Genomic DNA, 16,103 nt, shown 5'->3' with positions numbered 1-16,103 from the left:
GCGAAATTAATGAGGGGTTGAAAATGAAATGATATGTCTAGAAATAATTTATTGAATTTAAAGTTGAAATAATTACATATTACGATATATAAATATATATAAGTATAAAAAAATTATAATAATTATTTATAATACAGTGTCGACCGAGAGTTTCGAAAATAGAAAACACGATGTAACTTCCAGACTTAAAGTCACTAAAAATCCAAAAAAAAAATCGAAAATAAATGTACAAAGTACAAAAAATCAATTTACCAAAAATGAATTTCTTCTAGTATATTATACAGAGTGATACGTCAATATCGTTAAAATAAACGCACGTTTCGATCAGAATTTTCTTCTCTGATATTATACAGGGTGATACGTCAATATCTTTACGTTAAACGCACGTTTTAAGTTGAAAAAAAATATTGTCGTCATTTTCCATAATTCAAAACGTCGATTCCGACACCCCGCGGATTTTATCACAAAAAAAAATTGTTCGAGAACCGAAAAAAACCAAAAAAAAATCGATTCAAACCCACAGAACTTTGAAATTTCGATTATTTTCAGTCTCTTTGGCGGGCGACGAATTCCATCTTTTGTGTTGCGCCGGTTTTCGCCATAATTTTATATCGTTCGACGTTGCTGGTTGTTGTTTATCGGAATTTACGACGGTTTCCGTTATAACAGATTCCTGCGGGTTCGTCGAAAATGTCGGGGAGCTGGTGCGGAGCATGCTTCGCAAGAGGGCGTTTTTCGTCGATACCTGATACGAGAAGAATTTTTTTTAATGATTTTCGAGAGAAACGAAGATGAATTAGTGGAAGGACATCGAGGATAATGAAAATTCGAGGATATATGATGTGAAAATGGGTCGTAGGACATCGAGGATAATGAAATTTCGAGGATAAATGTCAAAAAGGGTTGAAGGACATCAAGGATAATTGGGATTGGAGGATGTATGACATTAAAATGGTTCGAAGGACTTCGAGGATAAATGACACAAAAATTCGTTTAATTAATCAAAAAACGATACAACTTTGGAAATAAACGGATATTATAGATTTTAATAATGAAAAATGAGTTTTTGTGACTCCCTATATATCGAGAAGTATATAATTTCGAAGATTTCATAAGGAATGCCTTGTATATTGAATTTAATGAAAATAAGACGAAATCTTCACGTAACTGATTGAATTTGCAATTTTTGGACACCCTGTATATCAAAAAGTTTGTGATTTCGAGGAACTCGTAGGAAACATCCTGTATATGAAGTACCCAAAACAAAAAATTGTGAAAATTGACGAGAAAAAGTGATAATGTCAAAAAATAATGAAAGTATTCACGCAACTTTTGAAAATCACATATTTTAAGACATCCTGTATATCTAAAAGTTTGTAATTTCGAAGAACTTTTAGAAAGCATCCTGTATATCGCGTATATGATCAATAATTTGTTAAAATTGGGCAAATTTTGGAAAAAATGAAAATTTTCAAGTAATTTATTAAAATTGCAAGTTTTTGAACATCCTATATATACAAAATATTGTAATTTCGAGGAGCTCGTAGGAAACACCGTGTATATGGAGTACCTAAGCAAAAAATAGTGAAAATTGAGCAAAAAAAAAGAAAATTTCGAAAAAAATAATAAAAGTATCAACGCAACTTTTGAAAATCACATATTTTTGGACATCCTATATATAAAGAAGTTTGTAATTTCGAGGAACTCGTAAAGAACATCCGGCATATCGAGTATATCATCAAGAATTGGTTGAAATTAGCCGAATTTAGAAAAAAATGAAAATTTTCATATTATTTAATAAAATCACAAGTTTTTCTACACCCTGTAAATCGAAAAGTTTGTAATTTCAAGGAACTCGTATGAAACACCCTGTACATCAAAAATCTAAGCAAAAAATGGTAAAAATTGACCAAAAAAATTGCAAATTTCGAAAAAAATGAAAGTAATCACGCAATTTTTAGAAATCACATATTTTTGGACATCCTGTATATCTAAAAGTTTGTAATTTCGAGGAACTCGTAGGAAACACCCTATAAATGAAGTACATAATCAAAAAATGCTGAAAATTGACCAAAAAAATTAGAAATTTAGAAAAAAATGAAAATTTTCATGTAATTGACCAAAATCAAAGGTTTTTGGGGATCCTGTATATAAAGAAGTTTGTAATATCCATGAACTCGTATGAAACACCTTGTATATGAAATACTTGAACAAAAAATGGTGAAATTGATCCAAAAAACGTGGGAACAACAAAAATTTACTAAAAAATCAAAATATTCTCATTGATAAGTGAATTCACAAGTTTCTGAACGCCCTGTAGATCAAAAAGTATATAACTTTCTAGAATGAACACGAAACACCCTGTATCTTGAATTTTCAGCAGAAAATTAATTGAATCGACTAGAAAAACACGAAATTTCAAAAAAAAATTCTCGAATTTCAACGTTATCAACGCCCTGTCCACAAAAACGCATATAACTACCAAATATCCCCCCAAAATGGTTTCTTCGCTAAAAACCAACCAGAATTAGAGATTTCTCACCTCGTCCGACGCGGTGCTACTCAGCACCGGCAGCCCCACTTCTTGAAACGAATTCATCGACGAAAATCCGCTTTCGTCCTCCACCGAGCTAATACTCCCGTTCGCCGGCGAAATCGACTCGATTTTCCCATTATTATCGATCCCCGAATCGTTTTTGACACACCTTCGGACATCATCCAATTGCAAAGACAATTTCCTGAAAGAAAAACGTAAAAATCGAAATAAAAAAAAAACGAAAATATCGAAAAAAATCGCGCACCTGTCGAAAGTCGTACTAATTTCGGGCACAATCAACTTCGGAGACAACGAAAACGACGTAGCGCGTTTGATTTCCTGCGGGGGAAACTCTCTGGCGAGCTGCTCCATGAATTCGGCGTCTTTATCGGGCACCAGGTCGGGTTCTTGTGTATTCAACAACGATTCCGCGGTTCGCAGTAAACGGAAAGCTTCTTGAGCCAGTTTTTCCGGCGGGATTTCATCCACGTCTTCCGGTTCTTTCCTAAATAATCGTAAAATGAAAATGTGAAGAAAAAATAATCATCAATTGTAGTAAAAACTCACCGTTGTTCGAATTTCGATCGATGTATCGAATTCCTCCTACTTATCCTACTGCCTAATAACTCTAAGCTGTGATGTACTTTCTCCAAGTACGTTACGACTTGCTTCATTACGGCCCTGTACATATCCCTATTTTTTTGCGTCTACAACGTCATTTTCGAATTATAAACATCGAAATTTTTCAATATAAAAGTTACTTACTTCTTTTAATTGCCATTGTAGCGTCTCTAATTTAGTTTGATGCATCATATTTTCAACTTCGGTTATTCTAGATGAACATTTTCGTATCGAACTGTATATATTTGAATTATTTTGGGGGTATCGTTGGGGTTCTTCCGAATTATTTCTCGTTGTCTACAATAGAAACGGTTTTATAGGAATTATTTGCGTTGTTTACATGTATTAACCTAAACTATTTAACTTTGACGTTCTTCTTTTTTTTATGTATACTATTCACACAAGGTTATACAGCCGAATTAAATTTCGGAATGATGTTGTTACGTGATCAATAACACTCGTTATTGTTGTTTCAAATTTTTATTAATCATCATTGAAATATAATATCTCATTAAACGTAAAATTATAATTCTTATTTATCGATTTACCAAAAAAAATTCTCTTCTTTTTTTACATTGTTTCTTAACATAGACAAACAAAAAGCATAGAACGATCTAATGAATTAAATCTCGTAGACATATTATTACTTTGTGTATGATTAAATCATGACAGACGTCACATTCAGCCGCCATATTGTCTTGAGGAACAAATATTTTTATTTATCGGTTTGCTTTAATTTTTTTTTCGTAAAAAAATTCTATTTCGATGTAAAAAGAGCTCGAAGTAATCAAATAAAAATTTTGGTTTATCCACGAAGAAAATATGGCTAACGTTTGGAATCGCGCTACCGGAAATGACTTAATCAGTTTAGAATTTTGTATTTGCATCATATCTTTTGAATTATAAAAAATACGGCTTTGTGTTATACCTCTATCGATTCATAAATATTAAATCTATAGATCGTTATAATTTTAATTTTTAATTTGTTTTTATTTCCGAAATATAAGTTGTTAAAGTTTGATTTTTGAATATAATTTCTTCAGCCTCTCGTATAAATTTCTTTGTATCTCGTTCTAATATCGGAACACGAATTATTTCAATCATTGAATCACTAGCGACATCTTTCGTTTTTCGGATATATCTTTAAACAGAAAACTACTTCGAAATAATAGATTTTAACGTATAGTTTATAATTTTCATAAAAAGATGACGCAACTAGTTTATATTTAAATCTTTTTTTAAACGACAATCTGTACAAAAATTACGAAAAAGTATAATTGTTTTCTTGTATTAAGAACAATAAAAATTCACCTTGAAATTAAAATATGAACGTAATTATTTTTTACAAATCGAGAAAGTTCTGTTATATAATATGTTACGAGGGCAATATTAAAAGTTGTAGTTGATGTATGAAGATATATGGAATTATTATGAAAAATAATATTAACGTGTACGTCATCTTAACCTAGTTTTATACGAAATTATTTTTATAAAGAACGACCCAGCTGCTTAAAAAAAAATAAATAAAGCATAAAATACTCGCAAATATTATATTTTGTAATTTAAATGGAAATATTAGAAAAAAAATTGTGATTTAGTTTAATTTTCATCTATACAGGATGTCCCAAAAGTAGTGAAACGAATCAAATATATACGATTTTTTTCGAAACTGAACACTCTATATCAAGATTTTTGAATTTTTTAAAGAAAATTAGGGTATGAGAAACATTTTATACAGATTGTCCTTATAAAAATAAATTCGTCAAAGTTAGATTTGTGGATATATCTCGAAAACAGAGAGCCGTGGAAAATTCAAATTCTCATGTTTTATAAAAAAAAACCTTCTTGAATCTATAGAGATTGGGTATGAAGCTCTATCTTTCACGGTTTTGGAAATATGAGCAAAGATAGAGGTGTAATATCATTAAAAATGTTAATAAAACTTTAACGCCCTGTATCTCGGAAACAAGAAGCAGTAGAAGATTTAAATTTTCATGTTTCATAGAACAAATCTTCCTGAATCTATAGAGATTGAGTATGGAGCTCTATCTTTCAAGAATCTGGAAATATGAGCAAAGTTATAGGTGCAATACCATTGAAAAAATAATAAAACTTCAACACCCTGTATATCAGAAGCAAGAGGTAGTATCAAACTAAAATTCTCATGTTTTATACAGTAAATATTCCTGAATCTACAGAGATTGAGTACAAAGCTCTATCTTTCACGGTTTTGAAAATATGAGCAAAGATAGAGGTGCAATATCTTTAAAAACGTTAATTAAAGTTTAACGCCTTGTATCTCGGAAACAAGAAGCATTAGTACACTGTGTAATTTTCATATTTCATGGAGCAAATCTTCCTTAACCTATAGAGATTGAGTACAAAGCTCTATCTTTCACGGTTTTGAAAATATGAGCAAAGATAGAGGTGCAATACCATTGAAAAAATAATAAAACTTCAACACCCTGTATATCAGAAGCAAGAGGTAGTATCAAACTAAAATTCTCATGTTTTATACAGTAAATATTCCTGAATCTAGAGAGATTGAGTACAAAGCTCTATCTTTCACGGTTTTGAAAATATGAGCAAAGATAGAGGTGCAATATCTTTAAAAACGTTAATTAAAGTTTAACGCCCTGTATCTCGGAAACAAGAAGCATTAGTACACTGTGTAATTTTCATATTTCATGGAGCAAATCTTCCTTAACCTATAGAGATTGAGTACAAAGCTCTATCTTTCACGGTTTTGAAAATATGAGCAAAGATAGAGGTGCAATACCATTGAAAAAATAATAAAACTTCAACACCCTGTATATCAGAAGCAAGAGGTAGTATCAAACTAAAATTCTCATGTTTTATACAGTAAATATTCCTGAATCTATAGAGATTGAGTACAAAGCTCTATTTTTCACGGTTTTGAAAATATGAGCAAAGAAAGAGGTGCAATATCATAAAAGCGTTTTTTAAAGTTTAACGCCCTGTATCTCGGAAACAAGACGCATTAGCAAACTGAAATTTCCATGTTTCATGGAACAAATCTTCCTTAATCTATAGAGATTGAGTATGAAGCTCTATGTTTCACGGTTTTGCAAGGATGGATGCTAAACAGGATAATCCACCATATCCTCCATTAATCTCAAATCCAAGTGGTACTAAACTACCCCTCGATAATTAACCCACCCTGTATATTAATAACGCGTTAAAAAATTTTTTTTTCTATTTATTTCACGAAGGAAACATTACAGGTGGAATACAATAAGTAATTTTAATGTTTATTCTTTCAATTTGGCGAGGATTTCATTTTCTCTGTACAAAAAATAAACTTCGTCTTTGTCCAATTCGATTTTGGTACCGCCGTAATCTGCCAAGATCACTTCGTCACCTGGACACACGTTAACCGGTACTATCTGCCCGTTCTCGGTTTTATTACCGGGTCCAACGGCCAAAACTGTGCCTCTTTGTAATTTAACTTTCGTTTTGTCCGGTAGGACTATACCGCCTTTGGTCTGAGTTTCGGGTTCGGCCTTTTTAATCAGTACCCTGTTCATTAACGGTACTATCTTTTTGATTTTCACGGCGGTGGCTATTTTCGGAGCGGCGGACATCGCGAACGACAACGTTTGGAAATGTTTGACGGATTCGTTTTGACGTTTTTACAATTTAACGACTAGATCAGATTATTAATTGACAACAGATGTCAGTCTAATTAATAAGAATGAAATTATTTTGAGTTATAGATTACATCTATCGCCATCTATGGAGCTAAACTATAGAACTGTATTTTCGAAAATTTAGGTTAAAAGATATACGTAACATTAATAAAAGTTTAACTCTCTGTATCTCGGAAACAAAAATCGGGAAAAAATTGAGATTCTCATCATTTGTAGACTAAATCTTCCGGAATCTATAGAGATTTTGTATAAAGCTCTATCTTTCATGGTTTTGAAAATATGAGCAAATTTAGAGGTGCATATCATAAAACAAAGTGATAAAAAGTTTGACGCCTCGTATCTCGGAAACGAAAAGTAGTAGAAAATTGAAATTTTCAGTATCTATGAAGAAAATCTTCCCAAATCGGTAGGTATTGAGTATAAAGCTCTATTTGATACGATATTGGGAATATAGGCATTAATAGTGGTGCATATTATAAAACGAACTGATAAAAGTTTGACGCCTTGTATCTCGGAAACAAAAACGGGGAGAAAATTGAAATTATCATCATTTGTAGACTAAATCTTCCGGAATCTATAGAGATTTTGTATAAAGCTCTATCTTTCATGGTTTTGAAAATATGAGCAAAGTTAGAGGTGCATATCATAAAACAAAGTGATAAAAAGTTTGACGCCTTGTATCTCGGAAAAAAGAAGCAGTAGCAAACTGAAATTCTCATTGTTTATAGAACAAATATTCCTTAATCTATAGAGATTAAATACAAACCACTATTTATTACTATATTGGAAATACGAGGCAAGTTAGAGGTGAATATTATAAAACAAATTGTAAAAGTTTAACGCCCCGTATCTCGGAAACAAGAAGCATTAGAAAATTAAAATTCGGAATATTTGTAAAGCAATTCTTCCCGAATTTATAGAAATTTAGTACGAAGCTCTATCTCTCACGGTTTTAAAAATATGCGCCTAATTAGAGATAATTAACAATAAAACTTTAACGCCCTGTATCTCTAAAACAAAAAGCACGAAAACATTGTAATTTTCATAGTTTATAGAGCAAATCTCACCGAATCACTGGAAATCTAGTACAAATCTCTATAATCTATATTTGACTGATTTATTTCGACGTATTTACAATTTAACGACTAGTTGATTCCAAATTGACAGCACCTGTCATTATAATTAATAAAAATGTCCAAACACGCATTGAAATACAAACAAGTTATCCCCTTATTCAATAGGGTGTTGGTGAAAAAACCGGAACCCATAGTTTTCACCGAAGGGGGAATTATGTTACCGGAGGGTAGTAAGAAAATCAAAAATAGTTTTTTATTTTTTTGACTGTGTGTTGTAGGTACGAAACCGAAACTGCATAAAGCCACGGTGGTGTCTGTAGGACCTGGTGAAACTAAGGACAACGGTGCCGTGGTGCCCGTGAAGGTGAAACCAGGCGACGAGGTCGTACTTTCCAGTTTCGAGGGTGTGAAAATCGAGCTGGAAAACGACGAAACGTATTACCTTTACAGGGAAAACGAAATTTTGGCTACATTGAAAAAGTAGACGTATTTCTTTCGGGTTATTTGATATGTATTTTTGTTGTTACAAATAAATTCGTCGAGATAAAATTGCGAGGAATCGTTTTTGAGTCTCCCACGACACAATCAAGGTCAAGGATGCCGGTTTTGATATTTATATCTTTCGAGGTAAGCGATACACTGATATGGTTCACTAATTTTACGTTTTCAATTTTTTTTTCAATTGAAAGAAAAAAAAATGTACAAAAAAGTGTTTTTTTCATTAATACTTAGATGCTTTTATACGAGGGGCTGAAGAAATTATATACAAACATCGAAAGTTTTATTTAAGATCTATTACAAATTTCGAGGCCCTGTATATTGAAATATAATGAAATTATATTTGTGAAAATTTCACACATTATAACGTAAACTTCTATAAATCTATGGAATTTTAGTATAAGGCTCTATTTTAGAGAGTTCAAAAGATACGAGACAAGTTATGGGAGTTACATTTTCGAAGTATTAAAAATTTCAAGACCCTGTATATTGGAAACTTATAAAGTTACATTTGTAAAAATTTCACAGATTATAAAGTAAACTTCGATATCTCTACGGAATTATCATATGAAGCTCTATTTTTGAAAGGTCAGAAGGTTAGAGCAAATTTAGAAGTGCTTACCATCAAAAACATTGATAAAACTTTAATACCCTGTATATTGGAAACTAATGAAGTTAGTAATCTGAAAAGTTCACAAATTATGATGCGATTCTTTATAAATCTAGAAAATAATAGTAGAAAGCTCTATTTTTGAAAGTTCAAAAGCTTAGAGCAAAGTTAGAGGTGCTTATCATCAAAAATATTTATAAAACCTTAAAAAAACCCTGTATCTCGGAAACAAGAAACGGTAGAAAATTAAAATTTCCATGGTTTATAGAACAAATTTTCCTAAATCTACAGACATCGAGAATGAAGCTATATCTTTCACGGTTTTGGAAATATGAGCAAAGATAGAGCTGCAACGTCATTAAAAACATTAATAAAATTTAAACGCTCTGTATATCGGAAACAAAAAGCAGTAGAAAATTGAAATTTTCGTGGTTTATAGAGCAAATCTTCCTGAATCTATAGAGATAAAATATGGAGCTCTATCTTTCACGGTTTCGGAAATATGAGCAAAGATAGAGGTGCAATTTGTTAAAAGTTTAACACTCTATATTTAGAAAACTAAAAGCAAATGAAAATTTAAAATCTCACATTTTATAAAGCGAATCTTCCACTACACATAGAGATATTTTATAAAAATTAGGATTTATTCGTACCTCAAATAAAAATTATAATATCGAGACATATACGTCGATTTCGGCGATGTTGACCGATGATATTCATATCACGAATCACCCAGTGAATACCAAACAAGCTGCTTCCACGAATACATCAAATTCTTGACAAATTAAAGCCATAAAGCCCCTTGTTTATTCAACGAGTAATGTGCCTTTCGTCTGCTCGAGACAAAAATAACATTCCAATACAAAAACACACTTTTCGCCAGTATTGTAACGAAAAAACAACGTTGCCACGTCTTTTTATTCATATATTTGTACCACACAACGTAGAATTTGTCATTCAACTTATAATTTTTAATATTTTTGACAGCGAGTTTAAAATATCGTTGTCTACAATTCTCGTTTTAAATCTGTTTATAAATTGAGGAAAATCTCATTAAAATTGATTAATTATTATTTAAAATGATAATAATAAACGACATCCCCGCACCATTATTTTGACTAGAAATTGCGCTTATTTCCTGTATGGACACACACGTTGTAACGCCACAGGAAGTGATATGAAATATGACGTTTAAACATTACTACCAACTGCAAATAAATAAAAAAACTATAGTCGAACGGAGAATTCTAAGGAATATAAACAATGAACAAAAAATTATTCGGTCTAGTCCGTTTAAAAGATTCCCAGGTATTCTTCTTTGTTTTTTTAACGGGTGTTTGTATCGAACAATTACAAGAATACAGTGTTGTAATTACTTAAACGGAACGGGAAGTCGAAAATATACATGAAACAGTGTATAAATCTAATAGGGCCATTGTCGGTGGAGGTCATTACCTTTTACGTAGTGTGTTATCTTTGTTTTAAATTACCATTTTGAAGTAACTTCGGTGTACGGCGGTGGATCGTTGTTTAAAAATATCTATTTAGATTTTTAATTGATAATTATTGTAATTGGAATCGGTTGAGCTTGCGAAATACGGGGCGTTAAACTTTTGATTCGATTTTTACGTATGTTCCTAGAATTATGCTTATATTTCCAAAACCGTTAAAGATAGAGCTGTATACGAAATTTCTATAGATTCGGGAAGATTTGCTCTATAAACCACGAAAATTTCGATTTTCTACTGCTTTTTGTTTCCGATATACAGAGCGTATAAGTTTTATTAACGTTTTTAATGACATTGCACCTCTATCTTTGCTCATATTTCCAAAACCGTGAAAGATAGAGCTTCATACTCAATGTCTATAGATTCAGGAAGAATTGCTCCATAAACCACGAAAATTTCAATTTTATAACGCTTTTTGTTTCCGATATACAGAGCGTTTAAGTTTTATAAATGTTTTTAAAGACATTGCACCTCTATCTTAGCTCATATTCCCAAAACCGTGAAAGATAGAGCTTCATACTCAATGTCTATAGATTCAGGAAGATTTGCTCTATAAACCACGAAAATTTCAATTTTATAACGCTTTTTGTTTCCGATATACAGAGCGTTTAAGTTTTATAAATGTTTTTAAAGACATTGCACCTCTATCTTTGCTCATATTTCCAAAACCGTGAAAGATAGAGCTTCATACTCAATGTCTATAGATTCAGGAAGAATTGCTCCATAAACCACGAAAATTTCAATTTTATAACGCTTTTTGTTTCCGATATACAGAGCGTTTAAGTTTTATAAATGTTTTTAAAGACATTGCACCTCTATCTTAGCTCATATTCCCAAAACCGTGAAAGATAGAGCTTCATACTCAATGTCTATAGATTCAGGAAGATTTTCTCTATAAACCAAGAAAATTTCAATTTTCAACCGCTTCTTGTTTTCGAGATATGGACCGTCGAAGTTTTATTAACCTTTTTTGTGATATTGCGCCTCTATTTTTGCTCATATTTCCAAAACCGTGAAAGATAGAGCTTCATACTCAATGTCTATAGATTCAGGAAGAATTGCTCCATAAACCACGAAAATTTCAATTTTATAACGCTTTTTGTTTCCGATATACAGAGCGTTTAAGTTTTATAAATGTTTTTAAAGACATTGCACCTCTATCTTAGCTCATATTCCCAAAACCGTGAAAGATAGAGCTTCATACTCAATGTCTATAGATTCAGGAAGATTTTCTCTATAAACCAAGAAAATTTCAATTTTCAACCGCTTCTTGTTTTCGAGATATGGACCGTCAAAGTTTTATTAACCTTTTTTATGATATTGCGCCTCTATTTTTGCTCATATTCTCAAAACCGTAAAAATAGAGCTTTATGGTTAATATCCATAGATTCACAAACATTTGCTTCATGTCTTCCAAGAATTAAAATTTTCTATAGCTTCTTGTTTCGGAGATACAGGGCGTCAATTTTTTATTAATATTTTTAATGATATTGCACCTCTACAATTACTCATATCTCAAAAACCGTAAAAAATAGAGCTTTATACTATGAATCTATCAATTTATGAAGAATCACTTAATATTCTGTGCGATTTTCATATTTGAAATATTTTTAGTTTCCGATATACAGGGTTTCAAAGTTCATCAAAACTTTTGTACGTCGAATTTTATTACTTCGACGCCCTGTAAATCAAAAATACAGTAAAATTCTTATTTTTACTCCCGAATATCACCAAAAAATGTATAACCATTTTACTATCTTTCATATTACCTTCTATTTTTGCTCGAAATACATACTAACATCCGTTCCATTCATATTTCGAAAACCTAGTCAAGAAGTGAATGAACTGTTTTATTTTTCACGATCCGTTTCACGTTTTTGAAAAAAAAAATTAGTAAACAAGAAGAAGAAATCGAAATTTTTGCTACATCATTATACAATTGCACTTTCATCGTATATTAAACGAAAAATATGGAAATTTACATGAAATTTCGAAAAAACGTCGAATGTATTTCGGAATTTTCGATATATTTAAATAAAATCGACCGACAAAATCCCAGACAAACGTGAAATTGAACGTTCGTCTGTCCAAGAAGCTAAAAATAACCTAAAAAAAAAGTAAATTCCCAAGTTGTTATTTTTCCATCACATTCTCATATCCCGTCAGAAGAATTTCGAAAATACATCAGATCCGATGTATTTTATATCCACGATAATTTTAAAATACGAGTGGTATTCGAAAAATAGATACATTCACGAAATTATTGCCCTTGCTTAATTGGGACAGCCGGTATATAATTATTATGAGAAAATGGTGATTATTTACTTTTAACGAGGTTATATCAACCGACCTCACATCAAAAGATTACCTTATAAAGAATCGCGTCCTTGTTCTTAATTTCGAGAGAAAAAAAGTCAAAAACCACTTTTTTCGATCGAAGACCGAAATTTTTTTATGTCGTTTTTAAGGTGAAAAATGGAAAATATCAAATTGATGAAATTCAGAATATAATTTTCGGTATCGCCTCGTATATATAGATAATTATCTTTTTTATGCAACATCGTAAGAAATTGAGCTGGATGTCTATAGATTTCGAAAGATTTGCTCTATAAACAGTGAGAATTTCAATATTTTACTGATTCTTGTTTACGAGATACAAGGCGTTAAGTTTTATTATGTTTTTAATGATATTGCACCTCTAATTTTGCTCATATTTCCAAAACCGTGGAAGATAGAGCTTCATACTAAATGTCTATAGATTCAGGAAGATTTGCTCTATAAACCACGAATATTTCAATTTTCTACTGCTTTTTGTTTCCCATATACAGAGCGTTTAAGTTTTATTATGTTTTTAATGATATTGCACCTCTAATTTTGCTCATATTTCCAAAACCCTTAAAGATAGAGCTTCATACTAAATCTCCATAGATTAAGCAAGATTTACTCTATAGACTGTGAGAATTTCAATTTTCTACCGCTCCAAGTTTCCAATGTACAGAGCGTTAAAGTTTTATTAGTGTTTTTAATGACATTGCACCTCTATCTTTGCTCATATTTCCAAAACCGTGGAAGATAGAGCTTCATACTAAATGTCTATAGATTCAGGAAGATTTGCTCTATAAACCACGAATATTTCAATTTTCTACTGCTTTTTGTTTCCCATATACAGAGCGTTTAAGTTTTATTAATGTTTTTAATGACATTGCACCTCTATCTTTGCTCATATTTCCAAAACCGTGGAAGATAGAGCTTCATACTCAATATCTATAGATTCAGGAAGATTTGCTCTATAAACCACGAAAATTTCAATTCTCTTCTGCTTTTTGTTTTCGATATACAGAGCGTTAAAGTTTTATTAATGTGTTTAATGACGTTGCACCTCTATCTTTGCTCATATTTCCAAAACCATGAAAGATAGAGCTTCATACTGAATGTCTATGGATTCAGGAAGATTTGCTCTATAAACCACGAAAATTTCAATTTTCTACTGCTTTTTGTTTCCGATATACAGAGCGTTAAAGTTTTATTAATTTGTTTAATGACGTTGCACCTCTATCTTTGCTCATATTTCCAAAACCGTGAAAGATAGAACTTCATACTCAATGTCTATAGATTCAAGAAGATTTCCTCTATAAACCACGAAAATTTCAATTTTCTACTGCTTTTTGTTTCCGATATACAGAGCGTTAAAGTTTTATTAATGTGTTTAATGACGTTGCACCTCTATCTTTGCTCATATTTCCAAAACCGTGAAAGATAGAACTTCATACTCAATGTCTATAGATTCAAGAAGATTTCCTCTATAAACCACGAAAATTTCAATTTTCTACTGCTTTTTGTTTCCGATATACAGAGCGTTAAAGTTTTATTAATGTGTTTAATGACGTTGCACCTCTATCTTTGCTCATATTTCCAAAACCGTGAAAGATAGAGCTTCATACTCAATGTCTATAGATTTAGGAAGATTTGCTCTATAAACCACGAAAATTTCAATTTTTTACTGCTGTTTTTTCTTCGAGATACATGGCGTCAAACTTTTTTTAATATTTTTAAAATATTCATCTCTCACTAAGTTCATATTTCCTTTCATTGAAAGACCTTTTCCGTTTCCTATAGATTTTCTATTGACTAACAATGTAGCATTAACAGAAAAAAAGGATGTTGTTAAACGTGAGGATATTATTTAATATGGTAATAAAAACATATACCTTTCATTACGTTTTGTTTCAACAAATTTTAAATATACCCTGGTAAATATTTAGTATCATATATTTATCGTAATAAACCAAAAAAATCATAGAAATTTCATTATAAATATTCAATAAAAATATTGAATCCGACCCTGTTCTTAACCTTTACAACATATAAATGAGTTCATCAAACGATATCTCGTAATAATGCAAAAATAAAACGTGAGATTTTGTTTTGTAATGGAAAATAAAACAGATCAAACATTCACCTCAATTAATAGTTTATTCTAATTCCCAACCAATTTTAAACGTAACGTTGAGAAATAAAAAATCATTAACGTTCAAAAATTTATAAAATAATTAATGCAAATCTATTCAGTATTGTAATTTTTTATATATTTAGTTATAGTTATAATGAAAGAAAACAGTTTTTCACGATGTTTTCGTGAAATTTTGAAAAAAAAATTTTTGGATACCAATATGGCGTAACTTTTATTACATCGACTCCTTAGTACGGCACTGTATACCTTATGTTTTATATACCTTAGATAATTAGTTATAATATAGCACGATTGGTATATTTTTTTCAAGATATTCGTTTGGAAGTTAAATTAATTTAAAAAAATCATAATGCACGCCTTTGTTTTTAAAAAAATCCCTCTAAACAATCATTTGATTTACAGGAAACCATTATATCACGTAATTTTTTCTCTTTATCTACCGTATATATGTAAACATATAAAAAGTTGAAACAGAAGATGTATGTGTGTGTACAGACCATAGTTCCGGTTTAGGGTAGAACCTAACTACAAGTACTTTGTTTATACAATATATACGATGATTCATTAAAATCACAACTAAATTCATACAATTATAATCATACTGTATATATGAATATTATTAAAATACCAAATTATAAATTGTGACTAACCTTCCTTAACCTAACTTCTTCCTTTTTGTGCACTACGGGTAGTTCTTTGGACACTTCCGCTATGGAACGAGCAAAACAACTTTTGTAATTTTTATTTTCGAAAAAAGCACTATGTAAATCGTATGGAAAATTATCAGTCATGATTTTTATTTAACAAACATTACGATTTATATAAATTTATACGAAAAAAAAACTTCCAAAGAGAAGATGAACGACGTTACGTCGTACATACACAAATGCAGAAATGCTACTGAAATGTTTGAAAGTATCTTGTAACGCGCCAATGAACACCCTACCGCGCAAGCTTGGAACTAATACAGTCTACATAAAATTAAAGTATATCAATCAATTTAAATAAATAATAACAATTTAATTTCATATTATTAATAATTATTTATCAATTTATGATTATAATAATATTTATATACGGAAATTATAATTATTTTATCTAGTTAGTTATTA

The 16,103-nt window shown here is 30.8% G+C and overlaps 3 protein-coding genes across 3 annotated transcripts; 1 reads left to right on the top strand and 2 right to left on the bottom strand.

The window, feature by feature from the left end:
* Nucleotides 1-35: 35 nt before the first annotated feature.
* On the bottom strand, nucleotides 36-15,888 carry LOC130899138 (uncharacterized). The gene is made up of 6 exons (XM_057808923.1): nucleotides 15,642-15,888; nucleotides 3,302-3,454; nucleotides 3,104-3,243; nucleotides 2,802-3,041; nucleotides 2,543-2,738; nucleotides 36-745 (listed from the first exon to the last, which is right to left on the bottom strand). The coding sequence occupies exons 1-6, from the start codon at nucleotides 15,780-15,782 to the stop codon at nucleotides 512-514; spliced, it is 1,104 nt and encodes a 367-aa protein (XP_057664906.1). The 5' UTR covers nucleotides 15,783-15,888; the 3' UTR covers nucleotides 36-511.
* On the bottom strand, nucleotides 6,417-6,822 carry LOC130899139 (10 kDa heat shock protein, mitochondrial-like). Its single transcript, XM_057808924.1, has one exon. The coding sequence runs from the start codon at nucleotides 6,760-6,762 to the stop codon at nucleotides 6,430-6,432; it is 333 nt and encodes a 110-aa protein (XP_057664907.1). The 5' UTR covers nucleotides 6,763-6,822; the 3' UTR covers nucleotides 6,417-6,429.
* On the top strand, nucleotides 7,945-8,453 carry LOC130899140 (10 kDa heat shock protein, mitochondrial-like). Its single transcript, XM_057808925.1, has 2 exons — nucleotides 7,945-8,131; nucleotides 8,183-8,453. The coding sequence occupies exons 1-2, from the start codon at nucleotides 8,020-8,022 to the stop codon at nucleotides 8,386-8,388; spliced, it is 318 nt and encodes a 105-aa protein (XP_057664908.1). The 5' UTR covers nucleotides 7,945-8,019; the 3' UTR covers nucleotides 8,389-8,453.
* Nucleotides 15,889-16,103: the final 215 nt, after the last annotated feature.

This window comes from Diorhabda carinulata, chromosome 10 (genome assembly GCF_026250575.1).
Source record: "Diorhabda carinulata isolate Delta chromosome 10, icDioCari1.1, whole genome shotgun sequence".
NCBI lineage: Eukaryota > Metazoa > Arthropoda > Insecta > Coleoptera > Chrysomelidae > Diorhabda > Diorhabda carinulata.
The sequence above is the reverse complement of the archived record's forward strand: the minus strand, read 5'-3'. Positions and strand labels throughout refer to the sequence as shown.

What these genes read in the sequence shown, in the direction of transcription:
- LOC130899139 (XM_057808924.1), bottom strand. Translation starts at nt 6,762, where the DNA reads ATGTCCGCCGCTCCGAAAATAGCCACCGCCGTGAAAATCAAAAAGATA.
- LOC130899140 (XM_057808925.1), top strand. Translation starts at nt 8,020, where the DNA reads ATGTCCAAACACGCATTGAAATACAAACAAGTTATCCCCTTATTCAAT. An exon ending in GGGAATTATGTTACCGGAGG is followed by an intron (nt 8,132 to 8,182) that starts GTAGTAAGAAAA and finishes TGTGTGTTGTAG; the next exon opens with GTACGAAACCGAAACTGCAT.
- LOC130899138 (XM_057808923.1), bottom strand. Translation starts at nt 15,782, where the DNA reads ATGACTGATAATTTTCCATACGATTTACATAGTGCTTTTTTCGAAAAT. An exon ending in TACAATGGCAATTAAAAGAA is followed by an intron (nt 3,244 to 3,301) that starts GTAAGTAACTTT and finishes ATGACGTTGTAG; the next exon opens with ACGCAAAAAAATAGGGATAT. An exon ending in ATTAGTACGACTTTCGACAG is followed by an intron (nt 2,739 to 2,801) that starts GTGCGCGATTTT and finishes TTTTTCTTTCAG; the next exon opens with GAAATTGTCTTTGCAATTGG.